The 23,287-nt window shown below is 45.1% G+C and overlaps 1 protein-coding gene across 2 annotated transcripts in view; it reads left to right on the top strand.

Annotated features, from left to right (window-relative positions):
- Positions 1-22,723, top strand: part of KPNB1 (karyopherin subunit beta 1) — a 194,307-nt gene extending 171,584 nt beyond the window's left edge. Inside the window, exons 21-22 of one of the 2 annotated variants that reach the window (XR_004536789.1) lie at positions 382-596; positions 19,389-19,500. Coding sequence is in view for 1 of the 2 variants with exons in the window: in XM_033918352.1 (XP_033774243.1) it covers positions 19,389-19,550; position 20,500 (163 nt within the window). In the remaining variant the exon portion in view is untranslated. Of the gene's footprint in view, positions 1-381; positions 597-19,388; positions 19,551-20,499 lie in introns of those variants that run through there. The other variant, XM_033918352.1, reaches the window with a different exon arrangement.
- The last annotated feature ends 564 nt before the right edge of the window (positions 22,724-23,287 follow it).

The raw sequence follows: 23,287 nt of genomic DNA on the forward strand, positions 1-23,287 counted from the left end.
CATCTGATCTCTTTTCACCTTTTAAGGCTAAGCTTTTTGCCAAGATACCGGCTAATCAGCTTTCTAGAGTCTTACCTAGTCTTTTAGTCTCCCCTCAGGTTGGTTTTGTGAAAGAATGTAGGATGGCGAGAAACCTTCCGCAGATTGTGCTTTTGCTGGAAAAAGTGAAATATGACTCCACTCCATCAATGCTCAAGACCTTCGACAGAGTTCATGGCCTTTCTTGTTTGCTGTTTTGAGGGCCTTTGTAGCAGGAGTGTGAGCACTCTTGTTTGCCATAAGCAGTATTAGGAATTAATGGCGGGTATTCTTTGTCTTTTTCAGTTGTCTTTGGTATAAGGAAATAACGTGAGTAAAACCCTGTGTTCTTTTGTTCTGGAGGAACCTTCTCGATGGCAATGAGAAGAAGTAGACTCGACCTCCTGAAGGAGGGAGAGCTGAAGGAGATTGGAAACACTGGAACATGGTCTGGAGGTATGGTGAGAAAATGAAGGGAGTAACCTTCTCGTATGATGAGAACCTAGAGGTTGGATGTAATCAACTCCCAATGATGAACATAAAGTTGAAGACCTCCAATTGGTTGAGGGAGAGCCGAGGTAATTGGATGGAAACTATGCTCAAGTAACTGGTCAAAAAGACTGGGTAGACTTAGCAGGAGCAGACTGTAAATGTTTCTGAGAGCGCTGTTCTGCTTCTGCTGAGGACATGAAGCAGTAGATGGTTTAGCTGATTAATGTGTCTGATAGGACGTAGAAGGTTTAAATAGTCAGGAAGTAGACGGCTTGGTTTTAGGTTTAAATGGTCATGAAGTAGACGGCTTGGGTTTAGGTTTTACTAAAAAGTCCCAAGACTTCATGAGCACAAAGCTTTTGAGTGGCATTCTCAATGGAATCTCCGAAAAGTTCAACTCCCAAACAGGGGGAATATTAGCCAATTGATCTTGAAGATTGACACCCATGTCAGCAATCCTGAGCCATGCCAGTCTTCGCAGGCCACTGACATAGAAGCTCTCGAAGATAATAATTCATAAGCAGATTGGACTAAATGCTGATGTAATTGGAGAAGGGTGGAGACCAATTGTTGAAAACCCTTAGTATGATGAGAAGGCAGAGACTTTTGATACGTGGGCAATGTCTTCAGCAAATGTTTGATATAACATGTAAAGTGAAAAGTAATTATTTACATGACTGGATAACATGGAATTTTGATACAAGCGTCTACTAAATCTGTCCATGGTGCAACCCTCCTTCCCAGGTGTTCCCAGGATAGCACACAGCACTTGGCTTGGGTCTTCATCCGGATAGCCTCAGATGAAATGAGATTATATTCTTCAGGAAAACCTTGTTATAAAGGTCCAAACAAGCCCAGTTTCTGGGACTCGGATGTGTCCCTTCCTCAGGAACCAGTAGCTAGCCAGATAGAAAATCAAGAGGCGGCTCCCTCCAGCCTCCACTTCATTTCAACTGCCTGCCTGCTTTGTGGTGGTGTTCTTGATTTTCTATCTGGCTAGCTACGGGTTCCCGAGGAAGGGATACATCTGAGTCCCAGAAACCGGGCTTGGTTGGACCTTTATAATGAAGTTTTCTTGAAAAATATTATCTCATTTCATTTGAGGTTATCCGGATGAAGACCCAAGCTAAGTGCCTGTGTGCTATCCTGGGAACAGCTGGGGGGGTTCCACAGCAAGGTTCTCTGCTGCCTTTATTGAACACACTTTAGTATATTAAAATTTGTATCACTTATAGTTTGATATATTTATCACACGGTGTGCAGGTGAAGTGGGTTTTATTATTGCTCACTTACCGGTTGTGTTAAGCGCTGGAGAAACCAACCACACCCTATTCCGAAAGAAACTGAAAACTTCACTCTTCGACAGCTAATTCTTCTAAGATCATCATAAGCATCTGACCTTTACTTAATTCGCCTAAGTCTTATTTCCTGTCCCCCTTCTGCTCCTTCCTCCCATCCTAGCCCTTTCCCCTTCCTTTCCTCAAGTCACCTAGAGCAGTGGTTCCCAACCCTGTCCTGGCTAATCGGGTTTTCAGGCTAGCCCTAATGAATATGCATGAGAGAGAGATTTGCATATAATGGAAGTGACAGGCATGCAAATCTGTTCCATGCATATTCATTAGGGCTATCCTGAAACCCCGATTGGTGTGGTGGTCCTCCAGGACAGGGTTGGGAACCACTGGCTTAGAGCCTGTTTAGGTGTGTGGAACACACAAATATTAGATTATCACTGACTCCTCACACTGAGGGCACGTCGCTTTCACATTATAAATTAGATTAGATTGTGAAGTTAATTGCTTCAGTGCGTTTGAGTCCCTGCTGTGAGAACCCATTGACTATTACTGCTCTTTTTTTTTTTGTGTGTTTTTTTTTTTTTGTTTTTTTTTTTTTTTTGCATATTTTGAAGTATTTTTAGCAGTTTTTATGAGATTATTTTGAATTGGTGGAGGAAGGTGAACACATGCATCTGGACTGGTCTGGAGAGACTCAAAATTAGCAGATAAAATAAGCAAGAAAACAATATTGCATTCTTGCTTATTTCATTTATGTATCACCGGCAGTTGCTTTTGGGGAGGGGGATGCATACTGATAAAGTGCATTGCTATTTAAAAACATTCAGCATATTTATCGTTCCTCCAGACCGGCACAGAAATAGATGGGTTTACTCTTCTCTGCAAGCAGGTGGAGACTGAAATACTAACTTTTGACATCAGTACAAGTGGGCTGTGCAGTCCTTCTTACAATAAGTTCTTTTCTCAGTCTCCAGCAGGTGGATTGGTCGGTTTGTTAACGCCTGTTGGAGCCTGTTAGTGAACCTTTCTTGTCCCTTTGTCTGTCCGGACTGAGCTTGGGGGACCCTCTTGTGGGTCCTATCGAACTCAGGAGTATCACACTCAGAAGGGTTAAGTCTCTCTTCCCTATTTCCCCCACCTCCTCAGGTTTTTCTGACTCTAGAGGAGCCTCAACTGTACACCTGGTCGCTGATACTGGCTATGACTATAGTTTAGAGTACCTGTGGGGTATGCCTTTTCTTGATCCTGCTGGATAGCTGTGAGAAGGAATAAAAGGAACCTTATAATAATTTTTTTTAAAAACCTGATTCTGCCGTTTATATATGGCATTGTTGTGCATGGTATTACCCCAGGACAAGCAGGCAGTATATTCTCACTGATGGGTGACGTCACTGACGAAGCCCCGGTACGGCACTTCAAGAATTTGAAAAAAGTTCTTGATGCCTGCACCGCGCATGCACGAGTGCTTTCCTGCCTGACGTAGGCACGTGGTCCCTTAGTTTCCGCGGAGCTAAGAACATAGAAACATAGAACATAGAAAGATGACGGCAGAAAAGGGCTATAGCCCATCAAGTCTGCCCACTCTACTGACCCACCCCATTAAGTCTGAGTACTAATGACCTAGTTCCTTAACTCGACCCTCGTAAGGATCCTACTAGGGCATCCCATTTATTCTTAAAGTCAATAACGCTGGTGGCCTTGATCACCTGCTCTGGAAGCTTGTTCCAGTGATCCACAACCCTTTCTGTGAAGAAATACTTCCTTATGTCACTATCGAATTTCCCTCCTCTGAGTTTGAATCGCGAATCAACGACTGTTGACAATTTTTTATTTCGCTATCTTTCCGCTCTTGTGGTTCACTGACTTTTTGTCAGTTTCTTCTTTTCTTTCATTGATAGGTTCCAAAAAATAAAACAAAACAATTATACTTTATTTTTTATTTTATTTCTTTACCGTTGTCGGTTTGGCCTAGTGGGCCTTATGGATTACCATTTTGTTTTCTCCCCTCTGCATGGTTCTTGTCTGGGCTGGTTTTTCCTGCCCAATTTTCCTCCACACAGTTGTTTTTTTTGTGGAAGTTGTCTTCACCGACATCCCTCTGTTATTTTAGCAGTTTCAGGACCTCAGACTTTCCGTTTTTTTTCTTCCCTTGCTTTTTTCCTCTTCAGTGCATTTTCATATGTATTCTCCAGAAGCAATTTCCCGTTGATGCCGCCAGTGATCTGGCACCGCTTCCCCAGCCGGTGCTGCTTCTTCTTTGGTAAGTTGGTTTTCTCCTTTAGGCTTCAGATCATTGTAGCAGTGAGTCTATTCCTGCTGACCTTGGTCCATTGTAGCAGTGAGTCCAGTCCTGCCGACCTTGTTCAGCCCTATCTGGCTCCACTTTGCGGTCAATGACTGTCTTGATGTGGGCATGTTCATCTTGGAAGCGTGGAGTGACACCGATGGTACCGATCTTGAGCAAAGGGTTCCGGTGTTCTTTTTGTTTCTTATTTTCTGGAGCCACACTTATGGTACCGGTCATAGACCAAGGGTACCAGAGTGGACAAGGCTAGAGACATTTTAGCCAAATGGGCTTACTAGATTCCTCTACTGCCTGAACGGTTTTACTTGGCATACATTTGTGTACATATTCCATGTAGCTGCTTTTCAATTTCAGTACCTGTTTTTGCAGATCTATTTTTTACGGATCTGGTCTGCATCTGAGTGTCTGTTTTTATCATTACTCAACAGGACAGGTTATTGAATATGTCTGATTTGGGGAGGTGTTCCTGGGGCTGTGCTGCAACATGTTTCCTCTACATTATGGACCTGGTGAGTTTCTCTGGCCGCATCTGTGTAGCAGTTTTCACTTTCATGGCGGCTGTCTTATCAGTCTTCATGTAGTCCTACGAACCTAGGCTCTCTGAGTTTTCTTCATGTGGAGGCTTTATTCACTTAATCTTTTCACCCTGCTCTCAGACTCTGTTTTCTTTTGAGAGTCTGCGTGGGATCTTAGGCAGTCCTGCCTGTTTTCTCCTGCTAATTCTCCTTGAAGGGTTCTCTTCGATTAAAGATCTTTCTCTCAACTCAACTTGTACGTCAATTCAACTTGTACTTCACTAATCTTCTGTAAACCGCATAGAACTTAACGGTATTGCGGTATATAAACTGTTATTATTATTATTAATTATCATGACCACTGGATGGCTGTGTTTTTTCTGGATTTCAGACCTCATGGTTCTGCTTCCTGATTTTCCTGACAGCCGCGACAGGCTCCAATTCATATGGCTTTCGAGCTGTGTTTTTCAACCGTTCTTACCAGTTTTGGGTTTTTTAACCTCCCAGATTATTCAGGGGCTGTCTTGTGCTGGCCACATCTATTCGATTACAGGGCCTTCTTGTTTTTCCAATTTTTGAACATCCGGTTCTTTACCCAGTTGTTTTTTCCCTGAGAGATGGTTCAAACGTTTTTCTCACTCATCTTTTCATTTTCCGGACCTGTATTCTTTGGGGTACTTCTTGACTCCACTCTTCTGAGAGTATTGCTTTTTTCAGATTGTTTTCAATCTTATACATGCTGTTTCTTTAGAACAATAGGCATTCTCCTGTTTCTGTTATGCCACGGGTTGGACTACATTCTTGTACTCCTCAGTGGTCTTTTGTTTTCCAATGGTACCAGGCGAGGGCTTGTCTCTCAAGCTTGTATATCCTTGATCTCCTCTAGTCTCTACGGAGGTTCCTTTTTCTATTTTTTACCTCCTTGCATGGTCTTCATGCTTGCTGCATCTAATTTCTGCCTGGGGGGTTCATATGGGCATTCTACATCCAGGCATCAAAATTTTCCCATTTTTTTCCTAATTTTTTCTAACAATATCTTTAGGACCTCATGATTTTCATCATCTTCACTGAACGGGTGATTGATCGATGGAAAGGTGGTCGAGGCCAGTAACGTGCTCGACTTCAAGAGTCGATGGGACAGACAGGTGGGAGTACTACGGAGTTATGCTCAATCGATAGATACTCCAGGGAGGAAGGGTCCTTGAGCAAGCAGACTAGTTGGAGGGAGGGTTCTTGAGTGGGCAGACTTGTTGGGCCATCGGCCCTTTTCTGCCGTCATGTTCTATGTTTCTATCTATTCTTTCCTCAAGTCCTCCTTCCTTGCACAGACAATTCAGGGGTTTTACACTGCTTCCTCCTGTTAATGTCAGGAGGCCCTGTTTTTGTGACTTTGGAGATGATTGGCCATCTGCTCTTACTGCTATTCATGGGGAGCTGAATTTTCTAACAGCCAATTTCAGCAAGATTCTTTAATCCTTTTACTCCAGGATTTTTCTTCATCTAGCAATGGTTATTTTTCTCCTGGATTGGGCGAGCATATTTTTATATGCATTCCCTTCGCTTCTTCTCCTGTTGAACTTTTTCATCAAGCTCACGAGAGCTGTTGCCACCATGATGCATGGTGACCCAGTCAACATGGGTTCTCCCTTCTTCGTCCACTCAAATTTTGGAAACCCTTTCTTCTTCTCATTTTCCTGCTCAGTTCACTCCAACTCAGGAATCTTTGATTTCTTCCAATCTTTCCTTGGCTTTTTCTTTGGGCTGCGTCCGTTTCATTTACAACTTTATCCCAGGACAAGCAGGCAGCATATTCTCTACATGTGGGTGATGTCACCGAAGGAGCCCCCTAGCGGACGTTTTCGCAAGCAGACTTGCTCGAAGACCTTCAGGCTTGCAATTGGCCCACGCGTGCCCCTCCTACCCTGCCTAGGGCATGCGTCTCCTCAGCGTGTCCTCAGTTCATTGTTTTCCGCAGAGCCAGAAGCACTGCTCCCTTACTTGTGCGTTCTCTTTGTCCTTCGTGCACCGCGGCTTATTTGGTTTGTTTCCTTTGAGTCTCTGTGCTCGCGTCTTTTCTTTATTTTCATTTATTTCCGTTCGTATAATTTTGACCGGGTTCCCGGTCTTCCTCTGGCCGCCTAGCCTCGCGGGGCCGCGGCTCTCTTTTTTCTTATGTCCCGGCCTCGTTCCGGCTTTAAAAACTGCACTAAGTGCAGCCGGGTTATCTCCATCACTGATCCTCATCGTTGGTGTGTGGAGTGCCTGGGTGCAGAGCACCGCACTGAGTTGTGTCCCCGTTGTGTGACCTTGCAACCGTGGGCTCTTCGTTGGAGGGTGGCCCCCAAGATTCTCCAACTCTTTGGCCCCATGGATCCTGCAGGACAGGCATCGAGCTCAGCCTCGGCGCCTTCGGTGGGTGCCTCGGCCTCGAAGTCCCCGTTGACCTCGAAGGCTCTGGCCTCGGCCCCTCCTGCTACTCCGGCCTCAGGTAAGTCTCCACTTTCCTCCTCAGGTGTGCCGGCAAAGAAGCCTTCTTCGGAGTCTCATGTCAGCGCCGCCTCGTCAGCATCTTCGAGCCATCACTCTAAGCGTGCCTCCTCACGTGGGGAATACTCTTCTTCGAGGTCGTCCCCGAAGGAGCGCACTGCTGCACCTCTTTGGTCTCGGTGACTATGTTCGAGAACATACTTAAGGCTATTATTACCACACAGTTTTCCTCGGTGGTAAGCCAACTAGTCCCGATCTCGACGCCTTTGACCTCGGTCTCGACCCAGTCGCGGTCTGGCCAGCCTGAGCATCCTCTCACCTCTCGAGGCCGTCCTCGTAAGACCCATCGGGTTCCCTCGAGTGAGTCTTCCTCCCCTGAGTCACCGGTGACTTTTCGGGGATCCAGGCCGGGGGCCACTTTTTCCCCTGCTACTACAGCGAGGCTCGCCTCTTCTAAAAATACCCGGTCTTCTCCACCCTGTTGGGGCAGGTCTCCAACCTCAAGACCCTCTAGACACACACTTGTCCTCGAATTGGACTCTAGTGTCTGTTCCCCTTCGAGGCGCTTACCAGCTTCTCAAGGGCCTCCTTCGAAGCCGGTTGGGGAATTTTCCTATACCCCGTCTCCTCCGAGGCTTCCCCAGCGGTTTCCTCAGACTCCGGGGTCTTCCCCGGTCCATCTGACACGGGGCCGTTCCTCGATGCCCCCTACAAGCCTTAGTCAAACCTCTTCGGTCTCCTGTTTGCGGGACTCTGAAGCCCCCACTTACTATTCCAGGGAGATTTCTCCTTTCTTGGCTGCACCCCGATCTCGGTCGGAGTCTCCCCGGAGGATGAGTCGTCTTCTCGGACCGCCTTCTTTTCTCGTTTCATCTCTGACATGGGCAGAGCTCTGAACTTAGATCTTCAATCCGACTCCCGCTTTACTCAGGAATACCTGGCAGAATTGGGAGTTGACAACACGCCTCGTGAGGCGCTTCGCCTCCCTTTGCATCAGGTTCTCCAGCAGACGTTTCTCTGGAACCTGGAAACACTATATGCTGTTACGGCTATTCCCTCCAAGTTGGAGTCTCCTTACCGGACTGTCCCAGTAAAAGGGTTTGAAAGTACTCAGCTTTCCCACCAGTCCTTGATGGTTGAGTCTTCCTTGAAGAAATCGAACCCCTCGAAGGTTTACGTTGCTGTCCCTCCGGGCAGGGAGGGCTGCACAATGGACAAATTTGGTCACCGCCTTTATCAGAATTCGATGATGGCGAACCGTGTCCTTAATTACAACTTCTTCACTTCCTACCTCCGGTTCTGTGTCAATGTCCTCCGCTCATTCCGGGAGGTCGTTCCAGAGCTTCGGCATCAGGAGTTTTGTCTCCTCCAGGAGACTCTCTCCCAACTCCGCCTGTATATGTTTCAGGCCTCTTATGACGCCTTTGAATAGTCCTCGAGAGTTACAGCCTTTGCCATCGCCATGCGTCACTTTGCTTGGCTCCGGATTGTGGACATGGATCCGAATCTGCAGGATCGCCTTGCCAATCTCCCGTGCTTGAGTCATGAGCTCTTCAATGATTCCAACGAAGCTGCCACGAAGCGCCTCTCAGACCACGAGCGGTCCTTCGTGTCTCTGGTGAAACTTAAGCCGAAGACTCCTCCGGCTCGCCAATATAAGATTCCTCTCCGGAGATACCCGCAAAAATCCACTCCTGCTGTCTCGAGGCCTCCGGCACAACTGCCCCTGCAGCAGCAGCCACGTCAACCTAAGACTCAGCTGCCGGCCCCGGCAAAGACCGGGCTGTCCTTATGACAATTCCAGTCTCAGCCTTTGGGCTTTCTTTCTGGAGTCTTCCCCCTTCCTCATCGGGGTCGTCTCCATCATTTCTATATCCAGTGGGAGAGTCTTACTACTGACAGTTGGGTTCTGTCTATCATCCGGGAGGGGTACACCCTCCACTTCAGTTGTGTACCTCGGACATGCCTCCAAGAGAGTTTCCTTCTGCTCAGTCTCAGCTCCCTCTCCTTCTGCAGGAAGCTCGGGCTCTGCTTTGCCTTCGGGCGGTCGAGGAGGTTCCCCGGAACAGTGGAACTCCGGATTTTATTCCTGGTACTTTCTGGTACCCAAAAAGACGGGGGATCTATGTCCGAACCTGGACCTCTATGCTCTTAACAAGTTTCTGGTCCGGGAACGATTCAAAATGCTCACCCTTCCCACGTTGTATCCCCTCTTGGACGAGGGGGGCTGGTTGTGTTCCCTGGACCTCAAGGAGGTGTACACGCACATTCCGATACACCCAGCCTCTCGCTGGTATTTGAGATTCCGGGTGGGAGATCTCCATCTCCAGTATCGTGTTCTTCCCTTCGGCCTGGCGGTCTCTCCGAGGGTTTTCATGAAATGTCTGGTTGTGGTCGCTGCGGCCCTGCGTCTCCACGGCCTGCAGGTATTTCCCTACCTTGACGACTGGTTAATCAAAGCGTCCTCTCGTGACGAAGTTCTGCGAGCGACGAATCAAACCATCGTGCTCCTTCAGAGTCTCGGCTTCGAGGTGAACTTTCCCAAGTCTCACCTCTGCCCGTCTCAGTCTCTCGAGTTCATCGGAGCGGTCCTGGACATGGTTCGTCTCCGCTCCTTCTTGCCTCGGCCTCGTCAGGAGGCCCTTATCCATTTGTGTCGAATGGTGACCCATCTGCCCTCGGCGCCAGCTCGACTCATGATGGTTCTCCTAGGTCACATGGCCTCCACGGTTCACGTGACTCCTTTTGCCAGACTTCACTTCCGTATTCCTCAGTGGACTCTGGCGTCCCATTGGAGCCAGGATCGAGATCCTCTCTCTCGATGCATTTGTGACTCCTTTATTGAAGAGGTCTCTCCGTTGGTGGATGCTCTCTTCCAATCTTTCCAAATGTTTTCTGTTTCATGCTGCTCCTCCACAACTAGTCCTCATGATGGACTCATCGACCTATGCTTGGGGGGCTCATCTGGACGGTCTGCGAACCCAGGGTCTTTGGTCCCGTACCAACTGCCTTTGTCACATCAATCTTCTGGAGTTTTGCGCGATTTTCCTCCCTCTGAAAGCCTTTTGTCACCTGCTTCGCGACTGGGTGGTGCTGGTTCGCACGGACAACCAGGTCACCATGTATTATATCAACAGACAGGAGGGCACGGGGTCCAGGTCCCTGTGCCTTGAGGCGGTGTGGCTCTGGGATTGGACCATTCGCCGCAACATAATCATTTGAGCTGTCTACATTCAGGGCCAGCGGAATTGTCTGGCAGACAGGTTGAGTCGCCTGCTGCAGCCTCACGAGTGGTCGCTTCACTCCGGGACCCTGCGTCAGGTGTTTGCTCGTTGGGGGACTCCGGACATCGATCTATTCGCGTCTCCCCTCAATCACAAATTGTCCCGCTTCTGCTCCAGGGTTTACACCCCTCTCACTCTCAGGATCGAGGCGGATGCCTTCTTTCTGGATTGGACGCACGAGTTCCTGTATGCGTTTCCTCCATTCCCTCTGATTCTCAAGACTCTCGTCACTCAAGTCCACGAGTGCCACCATGATTTTAATAGCTCCTCGGTTGTCCCAACAGCCGTGGTTCTTCCTTCTGTTGCAACTCAGTGCAAGGGAGCCTCTTCCTCTACCTATTTTTCCTTCTCTGCTTACACAGAGTCGGGGTTCACTGCTTCATCCCAACCTCCAGTCTCTGCACTTAACAGCTTGGTTCCTCGAGACTTAGTGCCCTCATTCCGGTTCTCTCAGCCTGTGCTGGATGTCCTGGAGGCATCTTGGAAGGAGTCCACTCGCCAATGTTACCATCAGAAGTGGACCCGTTTTTCTTCCTGGTGTGCTACTCGACAGCTGGAGCTTCTCTCTGTCTCCTTGTCTGCTGTCCTGGATTATCTGTTGCACTTGTCTGGCGCTGGGCACAAGTCCTCTTCGGTTCGAGTCCACCTTAGTGCTATTGCTGCTTTTCATCAGCCAATTGACGGGAAGCCTATCTCTGTTTATCTTGTGGCTTCCCGCTTAATGAAAGGTCTTTTCCACATTCGTCTGCCCCTTAAGAAGACTTGAGGCGGTCCAGAGGAGGGCGACGAAAATGATAGGAGGCTTGCGCCAGAAGACATATGAGGAGAGACTGGAAGCCCTGAATATGTATACCCTAGAGCAGGGGTGTCCAATGTCGGTCCTCAAGGGCCGCAATCCAGTCGGGTTTTCAGGATTTCCCCAATGAATATGCATGAGATCTATTAGCATACAATGAAAGCAGTGGATGCAAATAGACCTCATGTATATTCATTGGGGAAATCCTGAAAATCCGACTGGACTGCGGACCTCGAGGACCGACATTGGACACCCCTGCCCTAGAGGAAAGGAGAGACAGGGGAGATATGATTCAGACGTTCAAATACTTGAAGGGTATTAACGTAGAACAAAATCTTTTCCAGAGAAAGGAAAATGGTAAAACCAGAGGACATAATTTGAGGTTGAGGGGTGGTAGATTCAGGGGCAATGTTAGGAAATTCTACTTTACGGAGAGGGTAGTGGATGCCTGGAATGCGCTCCCGAGAGAGGTGGTGGAGAGTAAAACTGTGACTGAGTTCAAAGAAGCGTGGGATGAACACAGAAGATTTAGAATCAGAAAATAATATTAAATATTGAACTAGGCCAGTTACTGGGCAGACTTGCACGATCTGTGTCTGTGTATGGCCGTTTGGTGGAGGATGGGCAGGGGAGGGCTTCAATGGCTGGGAGGGTGTAGATGGGCTGGAGTAAGTCTTAACAGAGATTTCGGCAGTTGGAACCCAAGCACAGTACCGGGTAAAGCTTTGGATTCTTGCCCAGAAATAGCTAAGAAGAAAAAAAAAAAAAAAAAAATTTAAATTGAAACAGGTTGGGCAGACTGGATGGACCATTTGGGTCTTTATCTGCCGTCATCTACTATGTTCCTATGTTACTATGTTAAACCTCCTCCAGTGGTTTGGGATCTTAACGTGGTCCTTGCTCAATTGATGAAACCTCCGTTTGAGCCGCTAGCGCGAGCTCACTTGAAATATCTTACTTGGAAAGTTGTGTTTCTTGTTGCTCTCACTTCTGCCCGTCGGGTCAGTGAGCTTCAAGCCTTGATGGCGGATCCGCCTTTCACTGTCTTCTATCATGATAATGTGGTTCTCTGTGCCCATCCTAAGTTCTTGCCTAAGATTGTTTCTGATTTTCACATCAACCAATCCATTGTTCTTCCTGTGTTTTTCCCAAAGCCTCATTCTCACCCTTGAGAAGTGGCTCTCTTGATTGTAAGCGTACGCTTGCCTTCTACTTGAAGTGCAGCGTTCCTCGTCGTTCTGTTCCCCAACTGTTCCTCTCTTTTGATCCCAACCGCTTGGGTCGCTCTGTTTCTAAGCGGACCATTTCTAACTGGTTGGCTGCTTGTATCTCTTTCTGTTACGCTCAAGCTGGTCTCTCCTTGCCAGATCGAGTCACAGGCCACAGGGTCCGAGTGATGGCGGCGTCTGTTGCTTTTCTCCGCTCGACTCCCATCGAGAAAATCTGTAAGGCTGCCACTTGGTCCTCGGTTCATACGTTCACCTCGCATTACTATCTGATTGCTTTCTCCAGGCGTGATGGCCATTTTGGCCAATCTGTTTTGCGATATCTTTTCTCCTGAACTTGCCAACTCTCCCTCCATCCCCTTTTTAGTTAGCTTGTAGGTCTCCCACATGTAGAGAATATGCTGCCTGCTTGTCCTGGTATAAAGCACAGTTACTTACCGTAACAGGTGTTATCCAGGGACAGCAGGCAGATATTCTCGCAACCCACCCACCTCCCCGTGGTTGGCTTCTTTGCTTGCTATCTGAACTGAGGACACGCTGAGGAGATGCATGCCCTAGGCAGGGCGGGAGGGGCACGCGCGGGCCAATCGCAAGCCTGAAGGTCTTTGAGCAAGTCTGCTTGTGAAAACGTCCACTAGGGGGCTCCGTCAGTGACGTCGCCCACATGTAGAGAATATCTGCCTGCTGTCCCTGGATAACACCTGTTACGGTAAGTAACTATGCTTTCTCAGCCCCTTTGTTGATTTCTGCCGGGACACCATCCACTCGCCCTTGTTATCAAAAGTGGTTTAGTTTTCTTTCCTGTTGTCTTTTTCTCTGCCGGTTTCCACCTTCTTAACTGGTGTGGTATCTTTTCTTTGCTTGATTCTAGTCTCGAGTCTATAGTTCTGACTTCTTTTTAATGCTATTTCATTTTTTCTCTTGATCTGTCGAGGAGCAACCTCTTTCTGATTTCTTTTCTGGTTTCCAGGCTCATAACAGGAGTTTATTCATGTGTGTATCCACACCTCATTCCTTCTTCTGTTGTCTGGACTATTCCTGTGGTTATTTCCTGGTTGTTGATGCTACCATTTGTAACAATGGCGTCAGCTCCACTTGAGTTTATTACCTAGAAAATGGTTTTTCCTTATGTCTCTCACTTCTTCCATGGGGATCGGTGAGTTTCATGCCCTGCTAGCAGCTTCATCCTTATCAGTCTTTCATCAAGCCAAGATGATTCTGTGTTCATGTCCACAGTGTCTGTATATGGCCATTTGGTGGAGGATGGGCTGGGGAGGGCTTCAATGGCCGGGAGGTTGTAGATGAGCTGGAGTAGGTTTTAACGGAGATTTCGGCAGTAGGAACCCAAGCACAGTACTGAGTAGAGCTTTGGATTCTTGCCCAGAAATAGCTATGTAGAAAAAATTAAAAATTTTTTAATTGAATCAGTTTGGACAGACTGGATGGACCATTCCAGTCTTTTTCTGCCATCATCTACTATGTTACTATGTTACTATTTTCATTTTGTTCAGTCAGTTCTTCTGTGTTTCCTGCACCTCGTTTTTCCTACAAGGATCCAAGCTTTATATGTTTTGTCCTGTAAGCGATTTTTTGTCCTCCTTGTTACGCAGGTCGGAGCCGCAGTGATTTTATCCCAACCTTTTCTTTGATTCAACTCAGTTTGGATATCCTATATTCATGGGAACGATTTTCACTTGGCTGATTACCTCCCTATCGTTCTTCTTTACTCAGACTGGCCTGGCACGGGGATATCGTATCCCCGTTCTAAGTTCGAGTTCTGGCAGCTTTTGTTATTTTCCTTATAGTTACATTACTGGCCCTCAGTTCATTCCTTCGCTTCTCACTATTGTCTGGTTTTTTCTCCAGACGGGATGGGCACTTCAGCCATTATGTTTTCCAATTGTATTTCATTGGCCAACTCTCCCACCATCCCATCTCTATTAGCTTGGAGGTCACCCATCAGTGAGAATATGCTGCCTGCTTGTCCTGGGATAAAGCAGTTATTTACCATAACAGGTGTTATCCAGGGACAGCAGGCAGATATTCTCACAACCCACCCACCTCCCCGGGCTTCTTAGCTGGCTTATCTTAACTGAGGGACTGCGTGCCTACGGGCAGGAAGGCATTCGCGCATGCACGATGCGGGCATCAAGAACTTTTTTCAAGTTCTTGAAGTGTCTTTACCGGGGTTGGTGACATTGCCCATCAGTGAGAATATCTGCCTGCTGTCCCTGGATAACACCTGTTAACGGTAAGTAACTGTGCTTTTTGGCGCATTCATTATGAGCACTTCAAAACAGAAAAAAAGTGCATTTTCTCTGGGTGCCGAATGGTAGATGTGGCTGGCTTGTTCACGAAATGTTCAGGCCTCCCCAAGGGAGACCCGGATTCGGGTGTCGGCGTGCCTGTTTCTCCTTCGCATGCATTGCTTGTCGGTCAGGAGTGAGCCCTGGACTTCTTGGCTGTCGGCGGTCAGTCGGATTTGGTGCCCTGTTTTCTGGTGACAGTTTATCAACGGCCCTTCCTTCAATTTTGGCGGGAAGTGCATCAAATTTGCCCACCTGCCTTGGAAAGGCAAGAACAGGTCTTACATGTGTCTTCTGCTCCTAATATGTCTGCTGTGCTGCCGTTGGAGTCCCCCATTCTCCCCCAATTTGTTGTCCATGTGCAAGGCTTATTTACAAGCGGCTTGTTTCCTGCTTCAGTGCTGGGGGGTCATCTGGGGGGTTAGTTCCTTCCACGACTGCTCCCGTTCTGTCCCCTGCTGCGGTGGCCTCTTTCCTGCCCCTCAGCCATCGTCCAAGCGGCCGCGAGTGTCTTGGGATGAGGATTCTTTTATGACTGATCAGTTTTCTCCGAATGAGGACTTGGATCTTGGGAAGAACCTTATAGATCTGTCTGGGAGGCCTGAATTTTTGGATGGAGACTTTTTTAGAGGTGCTGGTTGTTGAGAATGTGTCTGTGTGTGCATACTTTATTGGGACGAGTTGCAGGAATTCATTCTTCAAGTGTCTTCGGTTTTACACTTTGAAGAGGAAGCTAAGGGCCCTCTCGTGTAGTGGGCTCTCTCTTCTGAGAGAGGATTCGGTCAGCATTCTGCTATTTTCCTATTCTTCAGGATATTCGGGATATAGTGCACGCTCAGTGGAAAGTTTTTGGACGAACCTTTTCGCATGGCGTGATCCATGGCAAAACTCTACCCCATCCGTGATGGCGATAGAGATACCTTTAAGTCAACTGTGGTTAATGCAGTGGTCTTGGCTAACGCATGCAGACATATTGTGCCGGTTGAAGGTGGTTCATCCTTGAGAGACCCTCAGGCCCATAAAATGGAGGCTCTGCTCAAAGTTTTGATGTGGTTGTCAAGGCAGCAATTGGTGGTGGTCTGGTGGCCCAGTCTTGTTTCTAGTGGTCTGAGCGAGTTCTTAACCACGAGTCAGCTGATTGGTCCTTAGATCAGGAAGTGGCTAAGATTGAGCTGGGAGCTTATCTCTCTGATGCCAAGTATGTTCTTTTGCGTGCCTCGTCCAAGTCCATGGCTCTTGGAGTAGCTACTCACCGAATCCTGCAGCTTCAGGGTTGGTTGGTGGATGCAGCATCTAAAGCTAAGCTCAGTAAGCTTTCCTTTTGTGGCTCCTTTCTTTTTGGGGAGGAGTTGGATAAACTAATTCAGGCCTTGAGTGAGTCTAAAGTGACTAGGTTACCAGAAGACCAATCTCGCCAGGCTTTGCGTAGTGGTTCTGCCCGGGGATGCTTGCATGATTTACATAGGTACTGCCCTGGCCGGGGTGCATCCTCTTTTTCCTTCCAGAGGATGTCTCTTTAAACGCATGTAGTCCTTTCGGTTGGACTGCAGGGGGAGGGGGGGGAGGGAGTTGTGACTCCTCTGGTGGGGGGGCTCCTCTGCTGCCTGTTTGACCCAGTGACTCATTGTGAGTCCTCCCAGTTCCAGTTGGAGCCCGGTTGCAGGAGTTTTACCAGGGGTGGGCTGAAATTTGTAGGTCCTGGAAATGATTTGGGATGATTATCAAGTTTTAAGTTTATTAAAATTTGTGCACTCAATGTCAAATATTTCAAAGCATAAATTTTTTTAAAAAAAATAATTCTTTATTCATTTTTGTATGTTACAAGTGTATCAATTAAACTCATATAAAACTTAAAGATACACACTTGATTAACTCACATATTAGCATCAAATTTAACATTTCATTAGGAAATTAGTATTCTATAATGTTAAAATATTATTTAAGAAATCTAAATTTATATCATTCTTATTGAATATAATAATCCCCCATCCCTCCCTCCCTCCCAATTCAATAATACATAAAATCATCTTTATTGTGAATTCATTTAAATATTGATATATTATGTAATAATCAGAAATAAAATCCCACCCCTATTCCCCTCTAATCAAATATCTTATCATGGGAAAAGTTAATCATTCATTACAAAAATCTGTTAACGGTCCCCAGACTTTCTGAAATTTACTCTCATAACCTTTTTGCGTTGCAATGGTGAGTTCCATTTTGTACATATGACATACAAAATTGTAATTTAACCTGTCATATTTTTTCCAATTGTATGTTATTTGTTGTATTGCTATTCCAGTTACAATAAACAAAAGTTTGTTGTTATTTGACGAAGTTTGACTTCTTGCTCTCATAGTGTTCCAAATAAAATAGTATCATATGTCAAGGCTACTGGGTTTTCTAACATCCTATTAATTTGAGGCCAAAGCATAAATTAAAAATAGGGGATAAACCATATGGTAGTTTATTACAAAATAATACATACAAAATTCAGTACAGATACAAAAGGAAAGGGGAATGAACTACAATCATTAAAGCAGAAGGAGAACATTTATGGGTAACACATCGGGGGGGAGGGGGGCAAAAAAGTGAAAGAAAGAATGAAAGAAAAAGAGAGAAAAAATTAAGTCCAATAGATGAGGACTAATTAAAATTGGATGTTAAGATATAAAATATAAGATTTTAAACGTAAACTGGTTGTCTTGTCTATGCCTTAAATGCATCCTTATACAGAAAACTTTTTAAAAGCCTTTGAATTTTTCTGACGAGATTTCCCCATGCAAATAATTTGGTAAATTATTCCAGAGCTGAGGAGCTATAACTGAAAAAATAGTAGATCTCCTAGTGCCTATAATTTTTAGAGATGAGATCGTCAAAAGATGCTGTTCTGTTGATCTGAGTGTCCTACATGGAGTATACCAGTGTCCTAAATGGAGTTTACTAGATCAGATCATTTCATCTTCTTGTCAGACAACTTGGAAGAGGGCTTTTCGCCAGACACTGCTCAGGCTTAGACCTCAAAGTGGTGGTCCCAATTCCTCCTCAGGAGATTCACACCAGCAGATACTCCATTTACTTTGTGGTGCCCAAGAAAGAGGGGTCTTTTCGGCCCATTTTGGATCTCAAAGGTGTACAGATTGCTGTGTTGTCTTTTCACAGTCTCTTGCATGGTCAGCGGTTGGCCTCTTCTCCGGATGTGATTAGATTCCTGAGAGCTGCGAAATTGCTCTAACCGCCTCTCAGGCTGTCTGTTCCTGCATGGGATTTCATTCTTGTTCTCTTTGCTCGTTCATCCTCCGTTTGAGCCTCTTGGTTCCTGCACGTAGAAGGACCTTACTCTTAAAGTGGTCTTCCTAGTGACCATTACTTCTGTGAGATGCGTTTCTGAGTTGCAGGCAGGTCGTGTTTCGGCCGGATCCCTCCTTCCCAAAGTGATTTCACCTTACATTTTAACCAGTCAGTGGTCTTCCCGGTCTTGGTTAGTCGAGAAGGCTCTTTGGAGCAGACACCAGTTGCACAAATTGGATGTCCATAGGGTTCTCTGCTCTTATGTTCAGCAGACCCAGGAGTTCTGGAAATCAGATTATCGTTTTGACCTCCTCAGGGTCCTCATAAGGGGGACAATGTTCCAAGGCTACCATTGCACGCTGGATTAAGGAGGCTATTGCTACCTTCTTCAAATGCAACCTGTTCCGGAATTTCTCAAAGCTCATTCCACTTGGGTCGGGCAGCCTCTTGGGCCGAGTCTTCTCTTGTGCTTTTGGTGGATATCTGTATAGTTATGGTTTGGTCCTCTCTCTATTCCTTTGTTTGCACTACTGTGTAGACGTTCAGGCGCTTCGGGACGTGGTGTTCAGTGAGCACGTTCTAGTGATGGCCCTGCAGGGGTCCCACCCATGATGGATACTGCTTTGGTACATCCCATCTCTTTCTGTGCCGGTGTGGAAGGACGATAAAGAAGAGAAATTAGGTCCTTGCTTGCTAATTTTCTTTTTTAGTCCCTCCAGACCGGTACAGAACCCTGCTCTGTCAAGTTCTGTACTTTTTGCAGAGTATGTTTTAGTTTTAGTTTTTTTCCTGCAGATGTTTGTTGGTTGTTGGCGTTACAAAGGCATCGGCTTTTGGTTTGTCTGGTTTAGCTGGTGAACTGTGGGATGTGGTGGGGAAGGTTCTTGTTCTAATCGATATCTAACAGTGTTTTCGTGGTTCATTTGGGCTAGGCATATGGAGTAATCTGTTCTGGAATATGCCTAGTTTATTTCTGCTTGGCTATTCGTAAAGACTGATTTGTAAGAGCCCACTTGTACTGATATCAAAAGTTAGTGTCTTAGTCTCTACCTGCTGGCAGAGGCGTCTAAACCCATCTGTTTCTGTGCCGGTCTGGAGGGACTAAAAGAAAGAAAATTAGCAGGTAAGGACCTAATTTCTCCTTGGTGTTGAAGTTATCTGATAAAATCCTTACACACAATTCAGTTTTCATTTATATAATTACCATAAACTTGGCTATTCTAACAATCTAGATTTAGTCCAATTGAGATAAAGTATACATTGAACGCGTTCAAATTGTTACAAAGTTGAAGACTTTTGAAACATCTAAACATGTATTAAATTAAGTAATAGGGATTGGGTGGACACCATGTCTCATAGCTTGTTCTTATGTGTAGGGATTTGTGTACAGCCTTTGGGAAGGATGTGCTGAAATTGGTAGAAGCCAGACCCATGATCCATGAGCTGCTAACTGAAGGCAGGAGGTCAAAGACGAACAAAACCAAAACTCTTGCTACTTGGGCAACTAAAGAGCTGAGGAAATTGAAGAATCAGGCTTGGTAAGAAGTGCTGGGAGGGAGGTGTTAGCTTGTTTTGTTTTATTTTTATTTATTTATTTTTTTAATCTTTATTCATTTTCAAAAATTACAACAAGTGTACAACAATCATTCATAAATATCTTAATTAATCACTTGACATTCTTATTTGTAATATTCCAAATAGATAATTATATAAGAAGCCCACCTCTCCCACCCATATACTAATAAATAACAATTATCAATTATTATCCTTCATAATCCCCCCCCCCTTTTCTTGTCCAATATTTAGGTGTTTAAGATGTCTGATCATCAGAATAAATCATCAATGGCCCCCAAATCTTTTTAAACTTATTATAATTGCCTTGTTATAGAGCAAATACCCTTTCCATTTTATAAATATGACACACTGAATTCCACCAAAAAGTATAATTCAATTTAGTATAATCTTTCCAATTCCCTGTAATCTGCTGAATGGCAACCCCTGTTAATATTAATAAAAGTTTATTATTCGCTGAAATTTGGCTTTTAAATCTCATTGAAGTACCAAATAATATAGTATCATATGAAAGGGCAACATGTTTTGTTTTATTAAAATTTGTTATACCACTTTAGCATACGACAAATCTAAGCGGTTTACAGTACAAATTCTATTTTAAAAGGAACTCCAATAATGATAGAAAAGACCTCAAAGAATACAACTAAGTATAACATCATTTATCTTAGACATAATCTATCTTAAAAAAATATCTAATCTTAAATCATATCTGAATGTCGCCTAACCTGGACATACCTTTCAGTTTTCTCATGTTAAGACATAGTATTTTGCTGCAATAAAGTTTCCAGCAGAGGAAGGGATTTCAACTCTGGAGGAGCTTACCAAAAGTATTGATTTGGCATCACCATTTAAAGGGTGGGGGAGGGGGGGAGATGCTTGGATGGCTACTGAAAGTGCTATCTTTCTCTTTTACAGATCTTATTGGGATGATGCCTGAGGCCCCATTGGAAATCTCCAGTCTTTTGAAAAACCCGGAAGTGAGGAGTGTGCACGGATGCTGAGTGTTTGGGAGTGAGAGGGTGAGTGAGTGAGGATAGAAACGCACCACACTGAAAATCCTGTTGTAGCCACAGCAACACTGATGGAGCGGAGTGCTGAACTATGTAGAAGACCCATGATCTCCGGCTGGCTTGACATGCTCAACTGATGAAGTGGAGAAAACTTGTCTTCTGGTGGGCAGTGAGGACTCATAACTGGTGACTGTGGTGCTGTTTGTTTTTGTCTGGCCTTAGCTGCTGGAGGGAAGATGGAGCCTGTGCCTGTCCCACCACCTTCCCACTACACCTGCTGGTGCCGAGTAAGGTGAAGGGGAGGATTTTGGTGGGTTTAGAGAGGGGCTGATAAGAGTGTGTGAGTGAGTGAGGCGGTGTCCGCATTCTCAACTTCAGCATTTCCCAAGAGAGAAAAAAGAGATTGCATTTCATAAACCAACAAATTTGGGCTCCTGCTGCAGCACAAAAGATGGAAAGCAGTGTTGGGTTTTAATTTAAAAGGGAAATGCTGACAGATGGTCAGAGCTCCTGTCGGTGATGCTTTGCAAGATGTTGGTACACAGCATCTTTTCTTCCTTTTAATATATTGGTCAACTGTGAATGATGTGAAAGAACATCTTACTTTAGAGGGAATTCAGAGCTTACAAAAGTGTCAACAAATGCAGAGTTTCAAACATGAAAGACATGTCTGGAATTGGCAAGTAAATCTCCTGAGGTCACCTGTAGCAGCCCTTGCACCCACAAAACTGTGCCAAAGAGTTTAAAATGAAACTTCAGGTAAGATTTCAGATTGCGATAAGAGGAGAGAGTAAATGTTCAAACAATTAGATAAAATACCATTTGGAAACTATATTGGCCTTCTGTGCTTTTATTTAGCAAAATTAAGGTGAGGGTGGGAAGGTATCTACTGCACTAAAATATTAGTCAACTTGAACTTCCATGTACTGGCACTTGTAAAAGGTTCTATTTTTCCACTGCAGTTAAAAGTAATAAAATGTCAGCCGTTCCCCAGCACTTCATATTTGTACCTCTGATTCTTGTGTGCCTTCCTGGCTGCACATGCAACCTAGTCCTTGTTTTCTATTTAAATCTTACTACCAGCTGTGTTGGGGTGTGAGGTTATTTTAAATTCTATGGTGAGCTGTTAAACTGCTTCTACAACCCCTCTCCCTGCTGTCCCTTTTTCACATGTGCCACAGTTGCTCAAACTTTGACATGGGCAATTGGCTTGTGCTAGTCGAAGACTCAGCTTTGTAACCACACAACATTCTAATAAGGTATTCATAATCCATTGGTTTTTGTCATGGTTGTATTGTGGAGTCTAGTTGCCAGGTGTCCTCATTTGGTACTTGACCATCATATTGTGGGGTGAGGGTGGAATGAGAGACCTGAAAGCCATTCCTGATGTTTGGAAAGGGGGATGAGGGGTTGAGGGAACCATATCTAATCCATTTCTTAATACTTTCCATTTTTGTCCTAAGTGCAAACTGTATAGTATAGCTGTAGGTGTTGAGACAATAAAATACATGGAGCCTGTTGAGGAAACAATCCAGTTTTACATTTTCTTCCATTCTGCAGTGGAAAATGTGAAGCTTGCTGCCTATGTTCTGGTCCTGTGCCACTGATAGAAAATTCTCTTGGAGCATTTTTCCTACCAGTTCCTGTGTAGTTATTCTGCTCCAAGACAGCAGTTTTGTTTTTTTTTCTGGGACCTGACACGTCCCAGATGCCATGGTGTAAATGTGCCATGGTAAAATGTTCTAGTTCACTGCCATAGTGGTAGGGGGTAAAATGGGTTACAGATTTTTGAGGATAGTCTATAAACATGCATTGGAAGACTGTTATAGCTAAATCAATTTTAGTCTTTAACTTAAGTGCTGTACTGTATGTTATAACTTGATCAAATTGGATGTCTTATTGTATCAACTGAGTGTTACCATGTTTCAAGGAGCACTTTTGCAGACCTCAGCATCTACTTGCAGCTTACATTTTTCTAAAACTCATTGGCTCTTCAATAATAATCCATGTACCACTTCATATGCTACAAGTTCTGAACCGTTGGCTGGCAAGAGTCCAATTTACAAATCTGGTACTAACCTTTTTTTCTTTATCTTCCAAAATAAAAGCTGCTTTATTTTTGTTTTCCATATGTTTTGCTTACTTTTTTGTGCAGCTGTATTACTAAATCTTTGTTCTTTCTCAGGAATGTTAAATTCATGTAAGAAGCAACTAGCCCCTATAGGGAATGCCTGTCTCTCCTGTCCTTTTACTCCCCCCCCCCTTAGATGAGAAATTTAAGCACACATTTACTTAATTAAATCATTACATTACATTAGTGACTTATTCTGCCATTACCTTGCGGTTCAAGGTGGATTACAAAAGATGTTATCTGGACAATTCTAGAAGAGTTATATAGTTGAGCGGGTTATTTGGGGGGGATTGAAATGCTTCCTGTGGAGTTAGTTTGTCTTGATGGATTTCTTGAATAGCAGGGTTTTTATTTCTTTTCTGAAACTTTTGTAGTTTGGTGTCATGATCAGTAAATTGGATAGTTGGTGGTCGTTTCACTGCCTGCATGGCCAGTAGGCCATCGTACTTTTTTTTTGTTTTTGATGTCTCTGATTGAGGGGTGCGTGAATGGTGTCTGGGCTCTCCTTAGCCTGGTTGTGGCAGTTTGGATAAGGTGGTTGTTCAAGTAGGTTGGGCTGTCT

The sequence above is a fragment of the Geotrypetes seraphini genome, chromosome 13, assembly GCF_902459505.1.
Source record: "Geotrypetes seraphini chromosome 13, aGeoSer1.1, whole genome shotgun sequence".
NCBI lineage: Eukaryota > Metazoa > Chordata > Amphibia > Gymnophiona > Dermophiidae > Geotrypetes > Geotrypetes seraphini.